This window comes from Microtus pennsylvanicus, chromosome 8, assembly GCF_037038515.1.
Source record: "Microtus pennsylvanicus isolate mMicPen1 chromosome 8, mMicPen1.hap1, whole genome shotgun sequence".
Lineage (NCBI taxonomy): Eukaryota > Metazoa > Chordata > Mammalia > Rodentia > Cricetidae > Microtus > Microtus pennsylvanicus.
In genome coordinates, this window is record NC_134586.1 from 13,401,943 (window position 1) to 13,428,036 (window position 26,094).

General features: G+C 48.2%; 1 protein-coding gene across 1 annotated transcript in view; it reads left to right on the forward strand.

Moving 5' to 3' along the window:
• The first annotated feature begins 392 nt into the window (after positions 1-392).
• Plbd1 (phospholipase B domain containing 1) overlaps positions 393-26,094 on the forward strand; it is a 47,290-nt gene continuing 21,588 nt past the window's right edge. The window contains exons 1-6 of the mRNA XM_075982483.1: positions 393-826; positions 8,208-8,427; positions 15,263-15,346; positions 16,794-16,932; positions 21,951-22,091; positions 22,796-22,940. Of these exons, the coding sequence (XP_075838598.1) occupies positions 712-826; positions 8,208-8,427; positions 15,263-15,346; positions 16,794-16,932; positions 21,951-22,091; positions 22,796-22,940 (844 nt within the window). The 5' untranslated portion in view covers positions 393-711. The remainder of the gene's footprint in view (positions 827-8,207; positions 8,428-15,262; positions 15,347-16,793; positions 16,933-21,950; positions 22,092-22,795; positions 22,941-26,094) is intronic.

The window sequence follows — 26,094 nt, forward strand, 5'->3', positions numbered from 1 at the left end:
TGCGCTTGGTCAGCATGAAGTCTGTTGCCTACTTCACAATGTCACCTAGGGCACCCTGGACCAACTCACAATGTTGCTTTCAGTGAGCCCTGCCCAGAAATGGGGTCTCAACAGAGGATCAGGGGTAGATGCGTTTCGAGCCCACTGTGAATCAGTTCTGGCCAATGAAGCCAAAGCCCGGAGGTGTAGAACTCCTGAGGTTAGACAGGCTGGCGCTAGAGGCCCTGGTTCCTGACGGATGAGAACCCCCGAGAAGACAGTAAGCCACAGAATCCGATCTGCGTGTAGGCAGAGGCATGAGACCCAAAGCTGCCTGGGGTACCTCATCTCCTGCCACAGGGGCCAAGGCTGCCTTGAACTGATTTCTTAGCCCTGAGTCCCAGCCTGCAGGAGGCGGCCAGAAGCCACGCAGCCCCTGAACTTCCCAAAAGCGCTGCTTTCTGGGCCCGGCCCACAGGTGACTAGAGGGGTCAGACCAGACGGAAAGGATCCGCCTCTCCCAGCCTGGGGCTCAGAAGGGCGAAGGTTGGTTCCCAAGGCCACGTGAAGCGCCCAAACCGGCAAAACTAATGCCAGAAGAAAGTTAAGATCGCCCAGGCCTCTCCAACGAAACGTCCCTCTGTCACCCCCAAGTGCGGCTCTTGCAACAGCTGTCACCGCCGGCGCCAGTGGGACCTAATCCAGCCCGGCAGAGGTCACAGCGGAGGAGCGATGTCCCACCGCAGTTCTGGCAGGAGCCTCGGGCCGCCAGCGCCGCAGCTGCTGCTGCTGCTCTTGCTGCTGCAGCTTCCCTGGGCAGCCGCCGTGCGCCAACATAAGCAACCAGGTGAGCAAAACTAGGGGCCGCGGATTGGGGGCCGCGCCCCGTAACCCCCAGCGCGCGCCCGCGGCTGGCCAGAGTCCCAGCAAGTTTGCACCCAGGGGCGTCTTGGGTCGCACTTCTTGGTGGGCAGCCTGGCGAGTTGCGCTCCAGCCCTGCCGTAGATCAGCCAGCGGTGGATTTTAAGGAGGGAACTAGGAGTCACAGCCAGCGGTGGCTTTTAAGGAGGGAACTAGGGGTCTGCCAACTCAAAAAAGTTTTGGCCTGAGTTTTTGGCACAGCCAGAGCAGATCCAAAGGGCTCCAGTCAAAAAGGCATCTAAGTGTGTTTACCCAGATCGAACGGAGGTGTGATTTGAGGCCGGCCTGTGTTCTGCTTCTAAAGGCAGGCAAGCGACTTCGGCTTAAGAGAATTGATCGCAAACTGGTAATACGTGACAGGGACAAAACAGAAAAGAGTGATGCTCTTTCCTCCAAGTGGCCTCTTAGACCAAAAGAGGGCAAAAAATCTCCGTTCTACACCCCAAAGAGCTGGGACGGGACTGGGAGGAAGTCGGGAATTTGCAAAGATAAGACAGCTGGGTTGCCAGAGGCTGTGGTGTAACCTCTTCCTGTCAATAAAGCAGGTCTCAACAGGCGGCCTTCCAATCTTATCCTTCCATTTGCAAGAAGACCAGAAAGAATTGTGGGTTGTGCAGACTTGGGAGACTCCAAAAGCCAAATTTGGAGAAGATGAATTCAATTTCAAAATCTTCTCCATACTGACCTTGCCTAAGGACAAGCTGGGACTTGGGCAGGGTCCCCTTCCCAAAGTGGCTCAGATTCTTGTTACCAGACGTCAACACGGACCGGCACCTTGGAGATTTTGAGGCGTTTGCTTTCAAAACCGACTCCAGCCGTTCTGGTCCTGCATCTTTCCAGTAAGCGCTGGTCTGTGGCATCAGAAGACAGCGGTCCAGAAGCACCTGGCGTCTCCCCTGAGTTAGCTGCACATAGTTTCGTCTCCCCAACCACCACCACCACCACCACCACCACCACCACCACACACACACACACACACACACACACACACACACACACTTTTAGTCTTGAGAAATGGTCCCCACTGCAGACAGCAGTCCTGAAAGGCCCCTCCACGTGGGTTTGAGGACAGTTAAGGATGTTTGCAGTGCTATTTGAGATGCATGTGATTTCCTTTGTTCCTCTCTATGGATCTGTTCATCTCAATGCTGATTCTGTACTGGAGACTTCCTCAACCTGCGGGCACACTACCTAAAATCTGAGTTGTAAAAAACCAGGGACTTGGCTCTCTCCCTGTGCTCCCTGAAGTACCTAGCTCAGTTCTGTGAGCTCGGTCAGCTTTTATCCTAACGTTTCATGGGGAGAGGTGAACAAATATGTACTCACCCCAGACAAGGCGCCCCTTGAGCCATCCTGCTGGCCCACTTCTTATTTTTGAATTTGGATTTCTTTTTATTCTAGAAATTGGCAAATTTATTTTGCAGTCACCTCTTCATGTTGTTTTAGTTACGGCACACAGGTGACAGTGTGGCCTGTCTTTGAAGACTGAAAAGCCCATAAGTATTTTTAAGAACATCCTTGTCTGGTTCCACTGTGTATGTGTGTTCAGTACTGGGGATTGAACCCTGGACCCCATGAATGTTCAAACATTACCCTCTGTGATGGAGCAACCCCACCTCAACTCGTGCCATTAGAGAATAATCCTCCAGGCCAAGTCGGGTGGTCACTAGAGAGAGATGGGGCAACCTCTCTGAGACTTAGAATATAGCATATTCCTTCTTAAAACTGGTTCCTCACCTGACTGTCAGCCTTACAGAGCAAGACTCCAGAAGCCAGTATTTGCAGCATAGCAGATGTGATCAGATCTCTGGGAGCCAGTTCACCCTGATACACACCCAAGTCTGTTCCCAGACTCTTCATTAAGTATTCATTGGAGATGTAACTGTCGGGCTGACTGGGTGCTCCTACGGCCTGCTTCAGGCATATTCTTCCTGCCACCAAGACACACGGTAGACATTATTGAGTTTGATGTCTGGGGGCCTGGCTCCTCTCCCCTCCGTAGAACGTGGAATCAGCTGGTAGCGTTTGTCTGATTGAGCCATCTGACCAAATGGTGGGTATCTGCCTGGCCACATATTTAAGCCTCACCAATGTACTCCTACTACCCTGGATATCATTTTAGTCTCCTCGAGGTGTCATGGCCGACCACTGGTTGAGTCCGACCTCAACGGCTACTTTAACTCTGAATTCACTAAAGTGGGTCTCATGGTTGCTCCATGGATTTACTTTTTAACACAGAAGTTCTTTATTACCTTTTATTCTTTTAAAGACAGAATATCACTGTGTAGCCCTGGCTAGCCTAGAACTCATTGTGTAGACCAGGCTGACCCAGAACTCAGAGAGATTCACCTGCCTCTGCCTCCCGAATACTGGACTTAAAGTCATGAGCCACCACACCGGCATGGCCTTGTTGCCCTAAACGCTGTTTCAACCCTTCTGTGTGCTGCTTTAGCTCGAAAGGGTGGCTAGTGAGTTATTGCTTCTTTGTACTAGGGCAAAAGAGGAACTTACCTAATATTGTTAAAAAAGAGATAGAGGTAGTGAAATTATGGGGAAATGTTTGTGCAAAACAAAGCTTGTAACTCTGTGTCTGCGCTGCTGCAGATGCCACGGGACATGTGTCAATCTTCCTGGGGGAAGTTGTGGAAGTCTTTTGATTGAGATTTGAAAAGAGAATAAATAAATCCCCGAGAGAAACTGTCCTGCCGTGAAAGGCCTCCGTCAGCCTGGCAGGTACTGCGATAGGCCCAGCATGAAGGGCTGACCAGCGACCTAAGCATTAGTCTCTTTAAGATGCCCTGTAAACTCAGGTGACCAACATCCTAATTCATAATTTGAAATTGTGAATCAATATCCAGAGACCAGTGAGACTGCGCAACCAGAAAGGTTCACAGGGCTCAAGGCTGACCTGAGTTTGATCCCTGGGACTTGTATAGGGTGGAGGGAGGGAGGTACCTGGCTCCACTCTCCACAGAGCTGTCCTCTGACCTCTGCCAGGTGCTGGGACACACACACTCACATACATCAGCGTGCTGTGAATTCCATGTGTGTGTGTTCCCATGTGTGCCCTTCCGGTTTGGGATTGAGGTGGCCGTGTAATCAAGAAAGAATTGTGGTAGGCCCGAGGGAGTGGATGTGTTGGCAGATGAGACTCACCTCCCATTCCCAAGGAGGTCGTGATGGAGATTATTGGACCAAACACACACAAATATCTCTCATTAATGAGGGCTCTTGATGAGCCGTGACTCAGAGGGTCAGATCTGCCAGGCATGGTGACACACACCTTACTCCAGAACTCGGAAGGCAGAGGAAAGGTGATCCCTTAAACTGAGGCCCGCCTGGGCTACACAGCAAATCCCAGGCCAGCCAGGGCTGTGACGCTTTCCCCAAAAGAGAGCGAGTGGAGAGTGTAGATAGGGCTGGGGGAGGGGCGCGCCAAATCAGAATGAGGCCAAGTGGATGTTCAAGGGGGTAAAAACGAGGGACCATTTGGGGCCTGAGAAAACTCCGGTTATTCCTGCATTCTTGTTTTGTTGTTCCCTAACTGCCCGTCAGGGCCACCAGCCACTCGCACCAGCTTCTCACAAGCCTGCCCTCCTGTGCCCCACAGTGTCTGGCTTTCCATGGCAGAACATCTCAGGCTGCAGACTTCAGGGGGACCCTCACAAGCCTGCGCGAGAGCGCATTGACCTAGGCAGGGCATCTTATGACTATGTAGGAGAGGAGCAGGCAAAGAAACGTGCCCCTTTCTCTCTGTGTCTACATCTCTGTTGAGATTTCCCGCCTGGCTTCCCTCTGCTAAGCCACTGGCTGAAACAGCTTTATTCATTAGCCGATAGGAGCAACACATATAGAGAAGGCCTTCCCACATCACTTTTCCGTCCACATTTGGTTTGTTTGTTTGTTTGTATGGGGACGGCATCTCACTATGGAGCTCAGGCTAACTTCAGATTCCCAGTGGTCCCCTGTCTCAGCATCCCAAGTGTTGGGGTTCCAGGAGTGAGCCACCATGACCTGCTGTTCCCCTCCCATCCTTGGGATGGGGTACCACACACTACCTCAGCAGGGCCTGGGAAGATCAGTCAGTCCACAGTTGGGCAGACTCATTGGCTTCCCCCATTTCTCCTGCTCTTCACTCTATTCCCAGGAGGAATTTACCCAAACAACCTTCCTCTGAGCCTACACCAAGCTGAACACATACCAGGACACTGCAAAACTCACAGAGCAGTTATTTCATCAGTAACTCTGATGAAGACTCAAAGCAAATCTAGAAGTCAGAGAGCAGTTTCTTGGGGGCCCTTGTAGGGGGAGGAGGCACGAAGACTCGACTCACCACACAAGCCAGGCACATGAGGTAGAGGAAGACAGACTGAGGCACTTCAGTGAGTCTCCACCCAACCCGAACAGAATAAACCTCAACCTTGGGCCTCTTACGTTTGCAAACATAATTACAAGAGAGATATTAGGCCAGCCTCTCTGAACGAACTGATGTTTGAATAAACTTGCTTTTCATTAGGAGAACGAGCACAGAGCTGAGAACTGTACTATATAGCTTGGAAGAAGGAGGCCAAAGGGTCAGGAGTTCAAGGTCTTAGAGGGAGTTGGAAGGCAGCCTGGGCTACAGGAGACCGCCTCAAAACACATAACTAGGGCTGGTGACAGGCGGCACAGCTCAGTAGTTGTGAGCGCACTAGCTCCTGCAAAGGACTCGGGTTTGATCCCCAGCACCCACGAGGAGGTTCATTGCAGTCCTTAGCTGCAGTTGCAGGGACCCTAACACCTTCTTTTGACCTCCAAACGTACCAGGCACACACAGGTACCAGACATGCACTCATAAAAGAAATCTAAAAAAAAACCCACCAACGAGAATCCCCAAAGAAACGTCATTTTGTGGGGAATAGCAGCCCTCGGCAGAGGTGGGCAGATACGATCTTCGCCTTCAAAGGGCTGCTGCTGAAAACGAGGTTAGGGTTAGGAGGACGCACATCTCCTCCCACCAGTCCACCTTCTCCAGCATCTGCCTCTGCGTAGATATGCTCTTCAACATGGATGATGAGTTAGCATGCTAAGGGGGTTGGAAAAAGATAGTCGAGATGCTAGAAAACAAGAAGGAATTGGTAGACATCATGGAACGAGTGAAGTTGTTAGGGGCGGATCAAAACCCTCAGGCTTAGCATTAATCCCAAAGACATGTCCTGTGGGTAGTAAACTGGTTTTGGTGACATCTTCTTAAGGATGGGGTGGAGGTGTCTTCATGCGGAGGTTTGTTGGTGTCAGAGAAGCTGGCTTTTGTGGTCAGGGATGCAGGAGGCTCCAGCAAGAGTGAACTGAGCCCTCAAATGCTTCTCTTGCCTGCGGCAGCCTCAATATACAAAGAAGGGTTTGAAAGAAAGTTGCTTTGACTTGAGCTTAGAAAAGAGAGCAGGAAGGGAAGAGGCCTGTGGGCTCACTTGCCTTCCCCCTTTCTCTCATGGTTCCCCTTTGGTGATTTCTCCCAGCCTCAGTTTTTTGTGGTAAAGTCAGGCCTGGTTCCTCATTCCAGGGGTGGGGTGGTGGTGGTGTGTGTGTTTATCAGAGAGGGGGTGGTGGTGGTGTGTGTGTTTATCAGAGAGGGAGAGACTCAGGAAAGGGATCAACTATAGCTTCTGGAGTCAGGAAGAAACTTGGAGAACAGACTCTTTATATTTGGGAAGGAAATTTTAAGATGTGCACAGCTGTCGATTATGGCTGCTCAGTTTCATTAACAGCTCATTGTCTGTTGCCAGGATTAGTGAGAGGTGTGTTTGTGTGCATATGTGCGTGCAAGTGTGTGTGTGTATACTATTGTTGTTGTTGTTGTTTTGAGACTGTTGTTTTGCTCTGTAGCCCTGACCAGCCAGGTACTAGAAGACTGTCCTCAAACCTGCAGTGATCCTCCTGCCTCTGCCTCCTGATGCTGGGATTGCAGCTATATGCAACCATGCAAGACCTTGCCAGGAATGTAATGCAAATCTTTGCTTCCATTTAACCCTTTATAAAGGCCTTCTGCTTGGGTCTGACAACATAATTGCAATTCCAGCAAATGGGAGTCTGAGGCAGGAGGGTGGTGAGTTCTAGTCCAGCCTGAGATCCATACCGAGTGTACGCCTCAGGCAGTCAGTAACAACAAAAATACCTCCTTTCCAGGATATAACTATGGTCAGTCGCAGCCTGTGACCCTGTTCGTCTTCCGGTTCAGTGTGCATGGTGATTCTTACAGAGTCCAGGATCCCAGTGGGGATGGTGCCATCTGCAGTGGGTGGGTCTTCCCATGTGATTCCAGATTCTGTCGCGTTGACAGCATTTACCACTACACAGATGACCAGCACCCCACTAGACTCTCCTTCTGCTGCTGTTTCCTGATCACCAACTCTGTGACAGGGACTCTATCTGCTGGGAGAGAAACTGTCTCTGGATTTGAGGGGTTCGCCATGTAGGGTTAAGTGTAAAGGAGTGGGGACAGCGGCTCTTGTGAGGCGGGACAGTTTGCTGAGTCCTCACCAACCATTTCCAGAAGGTTAGAGTGGTAGGAAGAGAGGGAATATCAGGAGGAAGAAATGGCATCTCACATCAGGAGAGCTGAGCCAGTTCCTGGCAGGGCGGAGAGCTGGATGCATGGGTACCAGAGTGATCAGCCTGGAGATGCTACAGCTAGACACCGGGACACGAAATGGATTGTGAGACCAAGAGGAGGGACTGAGAAATTGATTTTTTATTTTTTTTAGTGTTTATTTTGGGATAGGATCTCACTAAGCTTTACCCAAACCTGAGATCCTTCTGCCTCAGCCTTCCAAATCCTGGGGTGATGGGTTAGCATGGGTCAGCATGCCTGACCATTCCTGGCTTCAAATGGGAATCTCTTTCTCTCCCCTCTCTCTGTGTCTCTCTCTCCTTGTGCGTGCGTGCGTGCGTGTGTGTGTGTGTGTGTGTGTGTGTGCGTGTGTGTGTGTGCGCAAAGCCTGTGGTTAGCCACAGATGTTCCTTGGGATGCTGTCTACGTCATTTAGTTTCAAGACAGGTTTTATACTGGACTGAGGCTAGACTAGCCTGTGAGCTACTGGGAGCCAGTACTGGGATTACAAACACACGTCACCACAGCTGGCTTTTACTGGGGTGCCAGAGATCAAATTTGGGTCCTTACGCTTGCTCGGCAAATATTTCACCGACTGAGCCATCCTCCCAGCCTTAGGATAGAAATCTTTAAAAACAAACTCTGTGACATTCGTTACAAGGGGGAAAGGCATGGGCCTTGGCTGAGTGGTGTCCCTCACGGCTCCCGTTTCCTTCAGGAATCTACTATGCAAGTGCATACTGGCTACCTCATTCGAAGTCAGTGGAAGTCAGGAACGTGCTGGACAAGAATGGGGATGTCTACGGTTTCTACAATGACTCCATTACAGTCACAGGCTGGGGCATCCTGGAAATCAGAGCTGGGTATAGCTCTCAGATCCTGCCCAATGAGATCATCATGTTTCTGGCCGGCTACCTCGAGGGCTACCTCACGGCTCCGTAAGTACCCTATCTCTTTACTTTGCCCCACCGTGGCTCCTGGACCCTGGAATGGTGTGTTAGAAGTGGAAGGTAGCTGGGGTGCACTTGCTAGGTTAACAGCACCCCACTTGTATGCATCATAATCATATCCACCCCAAAAACACAAAGCACCCGGGTCAGGCACCCACTCCTTTTCATAACACTTCTTTCTTGAAATCTACTTTTTGGTTTTGTTTTGTTTTTTAAACGGTTTCTCTGTGTAAAACCTCTGGCTGTCCTGGAGCTCACTTTGTAGACCAGGCTGACCTCGAACTCACAGAGATTCTCCTGCCTTTGCCTCCCGAGTGCTGGGATTAAAGGTGTGCGCCACCACCGTTATGTGCGTTGTATGCAGTGTATATACTTGTCCATATGAGTGTGTGCATTGTGTGCAGGTGTGCCTGCGTGTGTGCAGAGGCCAGAGGTTGGTGGCGTCTTCCTCGGTCACTCTCCACTTTAATGTTTTGGAGACCGGGGTTCTCACTGAATCTGAAGCGCTGTGCTTCAGCTAGACTGGACAGCCAGTGGGCACCAGACACAGCTGCTCCTGTCTCCTCCATTCCAGCGCTTTGGGTTGTTTTTTTGTTTGTTTGGGGTTTTTTTGTGTGTGTGTTTTTGTTTTGAGACAGCATCTCACTTTGTAGCTCTGGCTGTCCTAGAACTCACTCTGCAGACCAGGCTAGTCTTCTGCTCACAGAGATCTGCCTGCCTCTGCCTCCCAAGTGAATGCCGAGCTTAACGGCGTGTACCACTGTGCCAGGCTGCTTAGTTTTCATTTTTAAAAAGCAACTACGATTCTGTAACTACAATTTGTTTTGTTTTTAATTGATTGGATTTATTTTGTTTTTGAATAAAATCTTATGTTTTGTCTCTATGGGTTTTGTTTAGCTTTTTTTTTTTTGTTTGGTGGGTTCGGTTTTTTTGTTTGTTTGTTTCTTTTGTTTTTGTTTTTGAGAAATGGTCTCACTATGCAGCCTTGGCTGTTTTGGAACTTGTCACGTAACCCAGGTTGGCCTCAAACGCACGGATATTCATTTGCCTCTGCCTCCCAAGTGGGAGTTGCTGTTGCAACAAGCGACCTGATCAGACATCCAGGATCTGCAGCAGCTCTGCCGCCCTGCTTACTGAAAGGCAGACACAGGCAGGAAACTGAGCGTGATAGTGTGTTTAGATCACCTCTGGGCTCGGCACAGAGCTGCCCAGAATTGGCTGCTTGCACAGCAACTGTGTGTCCTTCACACCCATGCTTGGCCGAGGACTGGGGAACAGGTAGCAACCGTGTCCCTCTTTCTCTTCTGATATGGCCCCAGAGATGGGGTTTCTTACCCAGTCTGCTGTACAGGCTGTTAAGGCATCAGCCTGCTCAGTGGAGTAGCTAGGCTGACTCGCGGGATCACGGGTTCCAGCTTCTGGTGCTAGCAGGACTTTTAGGATGACAATTTCCAGTTGAAGTCCCACAATGTGAAGTCTCAACTGAATGGATTCCCGGGAACTCGATGCTGCCTCGCTCAATACCGCTAACTGAAAATGTACTAACCGTCTAGGGTCAGTGTTATCATTCGAATGTAAAATTGCCCCCCTCCCCACTCCGGCTGGTGGCCCTGTTTGGGGGAAGTTGTGGAAACTTTTGGACATGGAGCCTAGTTGGCAGATACAGGCTAATAAAAGTCAAATTTAAGGGTTATAGACCAGCTCCATCCACAATCTGAAGATCCCAGCCATAGGCTCTTACTGGCATGAAGTTCACCCCTACACTGTGCTAGACTGCACCTGTTGGTCTTTAGCGTCCAAACATGGAGGAGGAGTCACCCCCCAGGAACCACCTCACACACCACAGATGATGCAAAAGCATGAGGATTTTATTAATTCTGTCACGACAGGGTCCCTCAGCATTTGGGAAGCTGAGAGACCTCAAATAGCTGGTACAGTCTACTTTTAAAGGAGAAGGTCACAGAAGCAAGGGGGGGTTATGATTGGCTTGTTCAAAAGGGCTATTACCAATAATTGGCTGGAGAGCTGTTGCCAGATCAGATGAGGTAAGAGGTCATTTTGACCCCGTTTCCCAGGGGACTGAATCAAAACATACGTATATGGGTTCAGGAACTGAGTATGTGTATATGTAGCTGTTAGGTCCTTGGTTCCCAGGGGAGGAGGGGAGGCACTATGGCACGGAGGCTGAGAGGATTCAGAATTGTCAGAAATGGCTTCAGAATTGTCTTAAAGCGATGGGTAAAAATAAATCCTCCCTCCCATGGGGTGCTGTCTTGGGGTACCCTGTCCTAGCAACAAGAGGAGTAACCAGCAGCCCACCCCACAGGTAGGAGGGCTTCTACTTCACTTTCTTTATCTTATGTAGCCTAGATTGGCCCATAACTCACTGTATAGCTAAGGATAACCTTAAACTCCTGATCCTCCTGCCTCTACCTCCCAGGTCCTGGGATTATAGGCCTGTGCCATCATGTCTCAGCTGAATGCTGTCTTGTTAGTTTGTTTGTTTGTGTGTGACTCCAGAGGCCAGAAGAGGGTATCAGATCCCCCAGAACCGGAATTATAGGCGGTTGTGAGCCACCTGATGTGGGTGCAGGGAAGCACACTCAAGTCCTTTGCAAGAACAGGAAAAGTCCTAACCACCAAGCCATCTCTCCATCCTCCAAAGATGTCTTCTTGATAGTTTCTTATGACTGTCTCCCCACTGACTTATGGCTCCATCTCTTCCCTCTACCATCTGTAGCAGCTTGAAGGTGGGGTCCCTGTCTTAACCACGTTTATGCACTCAAACACCTGGCTTGGCACTTCTGCCCAGCTGTTAATTATATGCTCATTAGATTTAATTGAATCCTGTTGTTGCAGTTGATGAATCAGAAGGAAGAGCGTGTATTTCCATACAACACAGCAAGCTGGAGCCCCAGCCATGCTGAGTTTCTTCCTTCGTTTTTGAAATTGATTGAGCGGCCCCCTAAGAGTTGTAAGTTCAGTCTCCTGTGTCTCCCTGGTGATCTAAATGTTAAGCGATCTTGGATGGGTCATTGATAATATGAGGCATTGAAAGCTTTCTGGGAAGAAAAGGGATGAGGATGTGGGGCCCTAGGATGCTCTCTCTGGTTGTTTAAATGAAGTGGCTTTAAAAAATGGGGTGTTCAAGACAGCTCCTGAAGCCTCCTCCTCTGCAACTTCCCAGCTGGAAGGAGTGGATTCAGTGCCCCACACACCTGTTTTGTTGCTCAGAAGGGAGGGACAGAGGTGGGCACAAGAGCATTCTTTGGTGGAGAGAGTTTCCATGTTGACACAACCGTTGCTAAGGCTGGTAAAGTTTACCAGCACCATGGTCCCAAGAGAATCAGCAATCAGTCCATCTCTTGTGTTTGGGCTACTGTCAAGAAACGCCTCAAGAATTCCTTCCACGTGCCGGGCTTGCTCCTTTTGATGTGAGATGCTCCCAAGTCAAGTCTATAAGCAAAGGCCAAAACGAAGCTAGAGCCCCACCCTCAAAACTATCTAATGTACTATGGACTTGTAACTATCTGGAGCTTAGTGAGGACCACTGAATACAGAAGGCAGGATGACAATCCCGAGAAGTAGGCCAGTGGCCACTGCCAACTGGCTACAAGCATTTATCAAGGGTGCTGTGTTCCAGTAAGTGTTCAAAGAACATGAAGTCTTCATGTTAACTTCAGTCTGTGCTAATTCTAAGTTCACTGCTGGCCACATTCTAGGACTGTGAAAACCTCGGCACAGAGAAATGTTTTAGGTAGTTGAAAGAAAGTCAGTAAGCAGGTATCTTAGTAAGGGTTTCTATTGCTGTGATGAAAGCCCATGACCCAAAAGCTTACTCTTCCACATCATAGTTCATCTTCAAAGGAAGTCAGAACAGGAGCTCAGCCAGGGCTGGCACCTGGAGGCAGGAGCTGATGGATGCCGAGGCCGTGGAGGGGGGCAGCTTACTGGCTTGCTCCCTGTGGCTTGCTCAGCCTGCTTTCCATAGAAGCCAGGAACATCAGCCCAGGGATGTCCCCACCCAGAACAGTCTGGGCCCTCCCTCATCAATCACTGATTGAGAAAATGCCCCACAGCCTGACCTGTAAGGCATTTTCTCAGTTGTCTCCTCCTTTCAGAGAACTCTGAAGTTAACATCAAACTAGTCAACACAGTGGGGTTCCAGACTGGAAACCAGGCTGCTTACAGTCAGTTTTTCCACTTGTACAGACACGTGCCTGTAGGTTAAAGACTGTGGAAAAGACTCAGGCCGCCTGTCTGGTCCCTGGCGCAGGAGAGACGCAGTGAGTGGCAGCTGCTACATGGTGTGATGTTGTCATGGGGCGAAAAGATTCAGGAAGAGATGGATGCTCGCGTGTCCTCGAGATTTCCAGTGTCTGAATGTGTGGCAGACAGAGATGAGCAGTGTTAGCCCACCGAGGAGGACCCACTGCAGGACCCGGAACTAAGCTTGAGAGATCCATGAAGTTCGCACTAGCGTCAGCTCCGCTGCACGAGACACAGAACCATGGAAAAATCAGGGTTCTTGCTTTTAGTCTTCAACCAATGTAGAAGCAAGCTTTGAACTCGGTATTCAGAGTCAGTGTCCTTGGAGTAACGTGCTTGCCTTTGCAAGGATGAAGACCTGAGATCGATCCTCCAAGCCAAGTAACAGAATAGTAAGATGATGCTTGCGGGAGGCGGAGACAAGCACATCTCTGGGCTCACGGCCACCAGCTCATCCTGCAGGCTGAGTCCAAACCAAAGGGAAATCCTGTCTCAAAAATAAGGTGGAAAATGCCAAGGAACAAAATCCTTGGTTATCTGCTGGCCTCCATATGCGTGCACACACATGCATGCATGCACACACACACACACATATGAGTCTGTGTCCTTGCATGGTATCAAAGATGGGTGTTGGAGAGATGGCTCAGCACGTGAGAGCACTGGCTGCCCTTCCAATGGTCCCAGGTTCAATTCCCAGTACCCACATGGCCAGCTCACAACTGTCTGTTACTCCAGTTCCCGGGCATCTGACACCTTCACACCAATGCACATAAAATAAAGTTAAAATAAATTACTTTTTTAAAAAATTGTTTAAGCAATAAGTAGTGATATGGGAACTAAATCAAGCAATAGAGTGTAACACTGGAGAACAAAGACTTGGAATTCAGTAGGCAAAGTTCGACTCCATCATCCTGGGCTAGAGTCTATAAGCAAGATTCCGACTTCTCTGTCGTTATAATCTCATTCCTCCAGATGGCGGTCTTAGAGGAGCCACTCCACGTAACCCACATAGGTGTGGTGTAAACAGTCAACTCATGCTTCTCCCTTCCTCCACTGACCAGTGACCCCCTCCCCTAGAATGGGTCTCTGCTTGAGGCATCTTGTAGGAAGGAGGAGGTTTAGTCAGTGGTTGCGTGATGCCATTACCCAGCACCCACCACAGTAGAACAATCTCTTTTATTCTTTTGTCTTTATTTTAAATAATCCGATACATGATTAGACTGACATATTCTCCGTGGTCTCCATCTGTGCATTCATTGCTACCTGCGATTTCAACAGCCATCCCCTGTGTCTTCCGGCGTCTCCTCACTTCACCCAAGGCCACGCAGAATATTTGGTTGTCTCCTGAAACTCGATGAGATGTGTAAAGACAGCTTGGACTAGGAACCCCTAAATCTGTTGCCCTGAGAAACCCGTTCTAATCATCTCTGGCCCCAGGGTTCACCATTAGTTTCCCATCTGTGACAAGACACTTGAGCAACTGTAAGGGGAAAAGGTCTGTGGGCTCCTGGTGTCAGAGGGTCAACCCCTGGTCATCTGGGCCCGTGGAAGCCATGTGTCAGCTGGGAGCCTCATAGGAGGGCGCTCTATTAGTGACTTTCCCCTTTACTGGTATAAAATGCTCACAAGAAGCAACATTAAAGTGGGGAAGATTTATTGGGAGTTCAGGATTTGGGGGGGATACAGCCCGTCATGGCAAAACAGGCAAGGCCATAGGAGTTGCCAGTGGCTAAACCAGGAGCAGCTTGTGCAGGTGGTTCCATGGTGTCCAGAGTCAGCACGGGGCTCAAGTGGAAGGGATGACCCCGTGACCCAGAACCCTCTAGCCCCACTCCTGCAGCCCCACCTCTGAGTTCAAGCTATGTGTCCAAAAGATTCCACAATGTCCCAAAATAGCACTGTTCCAGCGGGAGCCCCTGGTGGACATGTCACCTTCAGACCACAGACCGCAGTCGGCTTATGACGTTGTCCTCCGATGCATCCCACATTAATTTTAACTATTGTTGTTGTTGTTGTGTGTGTGTGTACGTGCATGTGCACACCCAAGGAGTCAGAGACATGTTGGATTCCTTGGAGCTGGAGTTATAGGTAGTTGTAATCTTCCTATGTGAATGCTGGGATTGAACTCAGGTCCTCTCCATGACTAATACGCACTCTTGACCACTGAGCCATCTCTCCAGTCCCACCACCTTCTTTTGTAAGGCAAGGTCTCTTCCCTGATCCTAGAGCTTACCATATCCCCTGAGCTGGCTGGCCGGCAAGCCCCCAGCAACCACCTCTCTGCATCTTCCCATCACTGGGGTTACGAGCACATGCTTCTATGTTGTGTGCTCAGAACCAAACTCAGGTCCTTTGGGAGAGCAGGGGGTGCCCATAACTACTGAGCCATCTCTCCAGCTCCTGGAGATACTTCTTCATTTTAAGCTAGGCATTTGTTTGGTTTAAAGAACGAAGGCGGAGGTTTGCAAGCAGTGAACATTCTAGTTAGCCGGAAGAGAAAGTTACTGCGAGCCAACAGAAACTGGAATGTAACGCGTTTTCCCTGTCGTTCCAGACACATGTCCGACCACTTCACGAACCTGTACCCACAGCTGATCAAGAACCCTTCCGTCATGGATAAAGTGCAGCGCTTCATGGAGTATGTATAAAAGCTTCCTGCTCTCGCTGCCAGGGCTCCCCTGCAGCCCCTTTCTCATCAAGCTCCTAGTCTGTCTCTGCAGCAGAGCCTTTCCCGTGGCGGAGGGTCAGCTTTTCTGCTTGCTAGCCGCTTCCGCTCTTTCAGAGGTCAGGTTGAAAGTCACATTACCAACAGCTGAATCAGCTAGAAGCCATCATCAGTGCCAAACAGACAAAGCCATATCTCTGAAGCCCCCCACACAGGTGTCCCTTACTTTCTTTCTAGGCATCCCTTCTTCTCGCTCCTTAAGGTGTTTCTGTGCTGTGTACCCAGCAATTAACTGAGTTGGGTGTTAGGGAATATCTAAATCCCTAGCCTGGAAGGCGAGGAGATGACAGGGTCTCACTTTGTAGCCCAGGCTGACCTCAAATCCACGATCTCCCTGCCTCAGCCTCCGGAGTACAGAGATTACCCACATACCCAGTTCTAAAGTCAGACTTCTAATACTTTCTGGGGATGTTTCCATTTTAATTCAATTTTCTGGGGAGTAAAATTTAAGTATTATTAAATCAGTGGCATGCAGGAGAGTCATCTGGGAACACAAAGGTTCTTTCCTGCGTGGTCTGCTGATCACACATTAAACTTCGCATCTGTGAAAGGCTGAGAGGTGTGTATTGGATTGTCTTAAGAATAAAGACAAACCAGAAATGCTTTCTGTGTGGAAAATAATGTTAGATCATTAAATCATCCCATAGAAAGAACAGAGAGCTAACAGTAGTAAAAATGAAAAAGCTGTTAAAAATAAAACATCCAGGGCCTGGAGAGGTGGCTCCCCAGTTAAGAGTGCTTGCCACTCCTGTAGATGACCTGGGTTCTGTTTCCAGAACCCACATGGAGGCTCACAACCGTCTGTAACTCCAGGTCCAGGGGATCCATCGCCCTCTTCTGGCCTCCACAGGTACTGCATGCACAAGGCCCCTTGACAGACTGGCAGGCAAAATACTCATACAGCATGAATTAGTAAATAATCGTTAATATCATTCCATAACGTTGATGCAGATACCAATACTAAACCGAGATGAGATGGAGAGACGAGAGAGAGGCAGGACCGTTTTAAACAGCCTCGTCCGACTTTAGCTCTCCTGCACGCAAATGCAAAGCTACCCAGCCAGTCTTTAGTGCTGAAGCACTGTAGAGTAGCAGTCTGTGCTTGGCTTTCACGGGTTAGTATCACATGCACAGCTTTCTAGACAAGGCCCCAAAAAAGCTACACAAAGTTAACATCCTGTGGGGACACCAGAAACCGTTTAACGTGCATACCGAGATCACGTGAGTGGCGACTGGAATCAAATCTAGAATTTAATTATAGCAGTGTGTGTGTGGCTGTGTGACCTCTAGACTCCTGGGTTGATTTGGCTTCGAGTGAGCCATCATTGAGATCTGTGGTCAAATCAAATTTCTCCTCTAGGAAGCAAGATATATGGACTCGGAAAAACATCAGAGAACAGAAAGATGACCCATTTTGGAGACACACCGGCTATGTCATGGCCCAGCTGGACGGGCTTTATGTCGGAGCCCTGAAAAGGGCTTACATTGAAAATATGAAGGTAAGACTTTTCAAAGTGTCTCAGAATTCATATGGCCTGAGAGATGGAAAAAATATTTTTGAATCCAAGGTTAGGGATATAGCTTTGTCGTAGAGAGAGCACTTATCTAGAATGTTCTCAGTTCTATCCCCAACGTCATAAACAAAACAAAAACCTCCTCATCTAATTGTTCTTATAGAAGTCCATTTTAATAAATCCAGCTGACAAAACAAACAAACAAGCCAATTATCAAGGGTACAGGGCCAACCTGAGCTACTTAGTTACCTCCAAGCTAGCCTGGGCTTACACAGTGATACTCTATCTCAACAAGAACAACAAAGAGCATTCTAAACTACTATTCAGCACAAAGTTTTGGTGCAAAACACAGCTTGTTTCTATTTTTGTCCAACCTTCTCTCTGCACAGCTCATGCTGAGGTTTAAGAGCCGGTTACAAACATACAGGTTTTTTTTAGCTTACTTGACAGAGTTTTTGTGTTTGAAATTACCCTCTCATTAAGACAAAAATGTCTTAGTGTATAAATTCTGATCGCCACACCCAGTGATAATCACATAAACACACCAAATGTGCAAAGCTATGTGTATTCATTCTGGAAGAAAACTAAGAAACCTTGAGGTGCCTAAGGTAGCAGCTGACAGAGTTTCAAAAGTGATGGATAATTTGTGCCCTTGGGGTAATATGTGGGGTGTGTGTGAGTGTGTATGTGTGTGTAGATATATACATAGGACAAAATATTTGGAGAAAATTCACCAAAATGATGTTCATAATTCTAAGCCTTAAGAGATCACTCTTGCTCATAAATTAAAAATACGACTTAAAGGCTGGGCATGGCGGCACATGCCTGAAACTCAAGCCCTTGGGGTGAGGAGGTGGATCAGGAGTTCAAAGCCACACAGGCTGGTTAGTTTTAACTGTCAACAAACAGACACTAAGAATCAGCAGAGAAGAGGACTGAGGGACTGTCTAGATCAGTTTGGCCCTGGGCCAGCCTGTGGGAGATGGCCTTGATGGCTGAGATGGGGAAAACCCACCCTGAATGGGGGCGGCACCACCTGGTGGCCTGTGCCCTGGACGGGGAAGTGTAGAGAATGTGAGCTGAGTACCAGGCACAGGAGCAAGCCTGCATTTGTTCTCTTCACTGTTGGCTGTGATGCATCTTGACCTCCCTGAAGTGATGGACTGTAATCTGGGCTCGTAAGCCAAGCAAATCCTCTCCTTGCCTCCACTGCTTCTTGTCCAGTATTGTGTCGCATCAACAGAAAAGAAACTGGGTCAGCCCCCTTCCGCTGCAGAGGGAGATAGAGGCCAGCATGACCTTCATGAGACACCATGTGTACTGGCTAGTTTTATGTCAGCGTGACACAGGCTAGAGTCATCTGAGACGGCCCATTTGTGTGCTGATGTGATTATCGCTGGGCGTGGCCATCAAAATTTATAAACTAAGCCACTTTCATCTTAATGAGACAGTAATCTAAAACACTAAAACTCGCATCAAGTTAGCTAAAAAAGTCTGTACGTTTGTAACCAGGTCTTAAACCTCAGCATGAGCTGTGTAGAGAGAAGGCTGGAACATCATTTAATTAAAAAATGCCTCCATAAGATCTGCTGTAGGCAAGCCTGTAGGGCATTTTCTTATTTAGTAATTGATGGCAGAGGGCTCTGTGGGTGGTGCAGTCTCTGAGCTGGTAGCTCTGGGTCCTATAAGAAAGCAGGCTGAGCAAACCAGGAAGAGCAAGCCAGTAAGCAGCACCTTCCATGGCTTCTGCATCAGCTCCTGCCTCCGGGTTCCTGCCCTGTGTGAGTTTCTGCCCTGATTTCCTTCCGTGAAGGACTACGGTGTAGAAGTGCAAGCCACATAAACCCTTCTCTCCCCAAGTTGCTTTGGTCATGGTGTTACATTATAGTAATAGTAACCATGATTAGGACACTATATGAGAGAGAGAGAGGAGAGAGAGAGGGAGAGAGAGAGAGAGGAGAGAGGAAGGAAGGAAGGAAGGAAGGAAGGAAGGAAGGAAGGAAGGAAGGAAGGAAAGAAGGAAGGAAACAATAAGTCTATTGAGAAGAAAAGAGATCAAGTCTCTTGTTTCAGGCCTGATGATCTGGGTTCAATCACTATGTAGAGATAGTGGAAGGAGAAACTTGACTTACAAATTGTTCTCTGATGTCCATATGTGCAGTGTGGCATATGTACATACATACACACACACACACACAGAGAGAGAGAGAGAGAGAGAGAGAGAGAGAGAGAGAGAGAGAGAGAGGAGAGAGAAACAACTTACACCCTCACCAATACACAAAAATATAAAATATAGCTTAAACATTTTTAAAGAATAAAACCCTAGGGGTGTGCAGGGATGAATCAGCAGTTAAGAGCGCTGGCTGCTCTTGCAGAGGAGCTCCAGTTTAATTCCCTGCGCCCACATTGGGTTCACATGTTTAACTCCAGTTCTAGAGGATCTTGTGCCCTCTTCTGGCCTTCTTGGGCACTGCATGTATATAGTTCACAGCCGTACATGCAGGACAAAACCTCTATACACATAAAGTAAAAATAAATAAATCCGTTTATTAAATAAGAAAAAGAATAAAAAACTAAAATAATTACCTAGAAAGAAGAAAGTAGAGATAGAGAGAAGGAGCAGAGGCAGCATTTTCTTGAATGAAATTTGTTTTGTAGGTTTGACTTCAAAAACCACACTTGGTGGTCCTAATTACAAGGTACAATTTAATGACAAAGAAAGGCAATATTTTCAAAGGTGGGGGAGATGATGCAAATATACCTAACTTTTAAAAAAAATGCTTTTGCTTTTTTGAGATCATAGTACAATTGCATCATTTCCCCCTCCCCTTTCCTCTCTCTAAGCCCCTCACTCTCTCTAAGCCTCTCTCTGAGCCTCTCTCTGAGCCTCTCTCTAAGCCTCTCTTTCAAATTCACGACCTCTTTTTCTCATTAACTGCTGCTACATGCATACATGTGTATGTGTGTATATGCGTAGATATCCCTACAGAAGCCCAAGCTGCTCCGTGCATTTACATCCCTTGTCTGTTTCAAGGCTGCCCATGAGTATTGGGATAAACCACTGGTGGGCTCTCCCTGGGGACGACTGTTTCAGGGCTGCCCATGAGTATTGGGATAAACCACTGGTGGGCTCTCCCTGGGGACGACTGTTTCTCCCACTCTCAGCATATTATAGTTGCCTATAGTTCTTTAGTAGGGCACAGGCCCCGTGGTTTTTCTCCATCTACTTAAGTCTTCTGTCTTTGACATCCTTGTTCAACTCACGTTTGGGAAACCACGTTGGTGAGTCTTTATGGGTCAAGCCTCTAATATTCCTAGGAGACACAGGCTCACAGAAAACTTACGCTCTTTACATCCCTTCTCCAACAATGTTTCCTGAGTCTTAGGTACAGAAGGGTTTTGTAAAACTCTCCTTTGGGACTGGGCTCTGCAACTCTGTATTTTGATTAATTGTGGTTTGCCAGAATAGCTGCATCTGTTAAAAAGAGAAATTTCCCTGGTGATGGGTGAAGGTTGTGCTTATCTGCGGTTATAAGGAAAATATCTAAACTTTTAACAAAAAGAAACTAACATGAGAATTTAATTGTGTGTGGTGGTTTCATTTCTATAATCTGAGCAGTTGGGGAATCTGAGGCAGGAGAATTTCTGAGAGCTTTCACTAGCCTGGCTTCATAGTAGGGTGATAGCTCAAGAAACAACGAAAGAAACAGGCTAGAACGAGGCTTATCAGTTGAGAGTCAGGCTGCTCACAGCTGCCTGTAACTCCAGCTTTGGGAGACCCAATGGTTCTGGCCTCCTCAGCACCTACATTCATATGTACATGCCCCCACACACATAAACATGATTAAAAATAGTAAAAAAAATTAATATTTGCTTTAAAAAGAAAATAGACTTGAAACAAAAATAAGGTTTGTGGTGGTTTGAATGACAATGGCCCCCACAGGCTCATATATTAAAATCCTTGGTCATCAGTGGCTGGAACTGTTTGGGAAGGATCAGGAGGTGTGGCTTTGTTTGGGAAGGATCAGAAGGTGTGGCTTTGTTTGGGAAGGATCAGGAGGTATGACTTTGTTTGGGAAGGGTCAGGAGGTGTGGCTTTGTTTATAAAAGGTCAGGAGGTGTGGCTTTGTTTGGGAAGGATCAGGAGGTGTGACTTTGTTTGGGAAGGGTAAGGAGGTATGGCTTTGGGAAGGGTCAGGAGGTGTGGCTTTGTTTGGGAAAAGTCAGGAGGTAAAGCTTTGTTGGAGAAAGTGTGTCACTGAGGGTGGAAGTCTGTGCCATTCCCAGTTAGCTCTCTGGGTCTCCTGCTGATGGATCAGAAGTAAGCTCTCAGCTACTGCTCCAGAACCATCCCTTCTTGCCTGCTGCCAAGCTCCTCATCATGATAATTCTAGGCTCTAACTCTCTGGAGCCATGAAACCCAATCAACCCTTTTTTATATAAGTTACCGTGGTCATGGTGTCTCTTCACAGCAATGGAAAAGTAACCAAGACAGCTTATAAATAAAAAGTAAAAAAGCAAGCAACCTGTGGGCTGTGGAAATGGCTCAGTGGGTAAAGGGCTTGCTGTGTTGTCATGAGATCTGAGTTCAGATCCTCGGCAACCATAGGCCACAACCCCAGTACTGGGAGGTTGCTGTTGCTATCTGGAGAGTAGAAAATATCTATCTATGCTCCTGAACAGCACACAGAACACCGCCCCCTCCATGAAATAACCACCCTGCCCAAGACAGAACACTGCTGTTCTCGAGGAGCTCCTGCAGTGGAGCACCAACAGAGGTTCTGTTTGTTGTCTTCGCCAAGGAATTTCCCTTCCAGAATCTGTCCCGACACAAACATGCTAACTTCGCTTCTCAGTTACAAAGCCAGAAACTCAGTTTGTGAGTTAAAGTAACATGAAGGACGTAGCCCCTCCACATGACAATAATTAAGAGAAGCCTGAACAACAGGCAAAGCCAGAGATGACACGTGTCGCAACTCAGTGCTGTTGGTGCCCTTTTATAGCCCATGACGATGGCCCAAGTTCAGTTCCTGAATGCTGTTGGGGACCTGCTGGACCTCATTCCCTCTCTGTCTCCCACAAAAGGCGGCAACATGAAGGTGTTCAAGAGATGGGACATGGGCCACTGTTCTGCTCTTATTAAGGTGAGACCCATAGTCCCTGTCTTCTTCCCACCAGCATGGACCTTTTATTAGCATGTACTAATCACACACCACAACCAGTTTCCCCAATCACATTTTCCGCACACACCTTTTCTGTCTGTCTTTCACCCACATGTAGCAAACCTCTCCTTAGCCCTGGCTGGCTGTGGACCACTGCATAGACCCTCCGTGGTATTTAAGAACCGGCAGGAACTCGGATGGAGGGAATTAGACACGGTGTCCACCTATTTCCTCCACAATTCTGCCTCCACTGTATGCATGCACCATTCCTACCTTCCAGACCCTTCTGGTGTGGGCTTTGGAAGGACAGTCTGTGTTGCATACATTAAATGTTAGTGTTGGACTCCTTTGGCCATATTTTCCAGTAACAAAGAAAGCAATAATAGCGGAGATCACTCAGCAGGGGAAAGGCTCTTGCTGCCAAGCCTGGAGGCCTGAGTTTGATCCCTGAGGCCCGCATCGCGGAAGGAGAGAAGTAACTCCCACAAATTGTCCCCCAACCTCCACATGTGTACCCAGCACAACACACACCCGCAGGAATACATGCACACACTCACACAAGTAAGTGTAATTTTTAAGAAGAGAGTGCCGTAAAGATAAGTTGACTCAATCCCTCAGGGGTACCCACATGTATTGTCCACACGCTTACCATTTGCCCGCACTTCTAACTGTGGCTTTGACTGCAGGTCCTTCCTGGATTTGAGAACATCTATTTTGCCCACTCAAGCTGGTACACGTACGCAGCCATGCTCAGGATCTATAAACACTGGGACTTCAACATCAACGACAAGTACACCAGCAGCAGCCGGCTCTCCTTCAGCAGCTACCCAGGTAAATAAATCCAGGGTGCGGTCTGAGGATCGGCTCCAAGTTAACTGGACGGAGAGACGAAACGTCCACAGCTGTAGTACGGTTGGATTTTTAGAGCGTCGTTTAAAGAAATTAAGTTGCCTTTTTAAATAGAATGACCTAAGTGGGCTCACGGTGCTTTGTGAATGTAAGCGGATGTGTCTGAATTAATCTCAAATGCTGACTGGTTCTAGCAGAGTGACTCGGTAAGTCCCGCCTCAGGATCTTGGTTTCCCTCCTTCATAGCATGTGCCCGGTACTCCACTGCCGTGTGACCCCTAGTGCGCATAGCTAATGACTGAGTGTGGACTTCTAGCCTCCGCACCGCAGTCGGGAGAGGCAGGAGTTACGGTAGCGCTGGATACCACAGGCTCTGTCTTACTTCTGCGGTTGTTGTAATAAAATGCCCTGATGAAAGCAACCTACGGGAGAAAGGATTTACACTGGCTGACAGTTAAGGGTGTGGTCCATCGTGGCGTGGATGTCCTGGAGGTAAGAGCTTGAGGCAGCTGCTCATGCTGCATCCTCTGTCGCGGGAAGAGATGACTGCTCCTACTTAGCCTCTTTCTTCTGCCTACCCAGTCCATGACCCAAGGCTTGGGAGGGGGCCACCCGCTTTTCCTGTGGGCCTTCCCACCCCTACTAACCTAGTAAAATAATCCTTTACAGGCTTAACCAGAGCTAACCTAATCTAGGTAATTCCTCACAGGTGTGCCCAGAGGCTAATCTCATCTAGGTGACCCCCACAGGTATGCCCAGAGGCTGGTCTCCTAGGTTACTGAAAATTCTATCAGGTTGATGATCAGCATTAACCATGAAAGCTATAGAAAGTTTTTGTTTGTTTGTGGTAGAGTTGGTTCGGTTTTTCGAGATAGGGCTTCTCTGTGTAAACCCAGATTTTCTAGAACTCTGTAGACCAGGCTGGTCTAGAACTCAGAGAAAGCTGCCTGCCTCTGCCTGAGTTCTGGGATTAAAGACATGTGCCACCACCCTGCGAGGTATTGAAGTTTAATAAACATTAGGAGTAGCCCAAAGAGATGGTGCCACATCTGCTTGGTGGGAAAAGAGCAGTTGACATTTGAGATGAATTGTAGCTAGAATTAGGATAGTAGAGAGGAATAGGAGGTGTCTGAGAGAGGAGGGCTAGCAAACCCAAAGCCTAGAGGACACAGTTGGTGACTGTCATTGAACAAAGGGCAGAAATAAGACAACAGAGAGGGCAGAATTGTAGTGATGAGCATGTGTGATCATGTAGTGATAGGCATGTTGAGAGGGCAGAAGCCCGTCTCGTGCTCTGTGTTCAGGGAGCTGCCATCAGCTCTATGGAGACAGGTGGTCGTGTGCCTTTGGCCTGGAGGAGGGCTAGGGCAGAGCTGCATTCTGTAGCCACATCAGTTGTTAGGCAAAATAGACCGTGACTTTTCAAGATATTTCTAGTGAGGGATGGGAAGCTTCTAGAACAGTGGCCTAACTCTTCTTAATGCTGAGACCCTCATGTTGTGGTGACCCCAACAATAGTTATCTTGTTGTTACTTCATAACTGTGATTTTGCTACTGTTATGAATCTGTAAATATCCAATATGCAGGATGGTCTTAGGTGACCCCTGTGAAAGGGTCCTTCAACCATCCCAAAGAGATGGTGGCCAATGTTGAGAACCACCGTTCTAGAACAAAGCTGTCCCAAGGACTGCCATAGAGGATCCGGAACTGGGAACGCGTATTTTCTTGCAGTTTCACCATCTATGAGACAACTTTATGTATCTCAGTGGGAGGCAATAAATCCCTTGCAAAGCCAGGCTTGCCTTTGAAGCAACCTTGGAGCAGGCAGGAGCAGCTACTCAGAAAGACACCTACTACAGAAACGGAGCCTGTGGGGCCAGAGGTGGAGCCCAGAGTACATGGGGCTCCTATCACATGGTCCAGCCCCACCCCCAGAGCCGAGAACAGGTCAACAGATGACGTTGGCAAGTTTGAGGCTTAGAACACAGCCTCTGTAATAAAAGTTGCTCCAAGTCTGACAGCTTGGTTTGCTCTCGGGACCATGCAACGGGCACAAGGTTTAGAACCCTTTATATTGAATGTGTGTGTGTGTGGAGGTATGTGTGCATTGTGTGTGTGTGTGTGTGGTGTGTGTGTATGTGTGTGTATGTGTGGTATATGTGTGTATGTGTGTGTGTGTGGTATGTGTGTGTGGTATGTGTGTGCATGTGTGTGTGGTGTGGGGGGTGTACATTGTGTATATGTGTGTGTGGTGTGTATGTGTGTGTGGTGTGTGTATGTGTGGTATGTGTGTGTATGTGTGTGTGTGTGTGTATGTGTGTGTGGTATGTGTGTGCATGTGTGTGTGGTGTGGAGGGTGTACATTGTGTATATGTGTGTGTGGTGTGTATATGTGTGGTGTGTGTGTGGTGTGGGGGGGTGTACATTGTGTATATGTGTGTGTGGTGTGTGTGTGTTGGGAAGCTAGACAAAAGGTCCCCGGTAAGGGACAGGTAATAAGGTCCCATATGAGTCTCTCTCTACACTCGGAGATGCCTGTGTTAGCCCAGCGAGTCTTCGCCAACAGAAGGAGATTTAGAAATTTTCTAGAAAGGTAATTTCTGTGCTAGACACCGGTCAGGAATACGATGCCTGGCATGATCTACCTGGTTGGTCACAGGGTGGAGGAGGGAGGCTTAGAGGATTTTAAGTAAGACATTTGAAAGCCGAGTAGGTGCGTGTATGGGTGGGGTGGGTCTTCAGCCCTTGGCTGCCACTCCTGACCATACCCTTCAGCTTTCTCAGGACTTCACACGGTAACAGCTACAGGCTGTCATAAGAAATTAACAAAATGACTAATAATTATTCGAATTACTTCTTCCAGTGTTCGGACTTAAAAAGATGAAGTCTGGAGCTGGGTGTAGTGGTGTTTACCTATAATCTCAGCACTCGGGGGGTGGGAGCAACAGGCTCAGGGGTTCAAGGCAGCCTGGGCTACACGAGACCTTGTCACAAACAAAACAACAAAAAAGATCACTGTAAATACTGGATTCATCGCAACTGATCTTCTCCTTGACTTGAGCATATGTGTTCATTTAAATATTTGGGTAATGTTTTTTAGTTTTACATACAGCATTAATCAGTTTTCCATCACGAT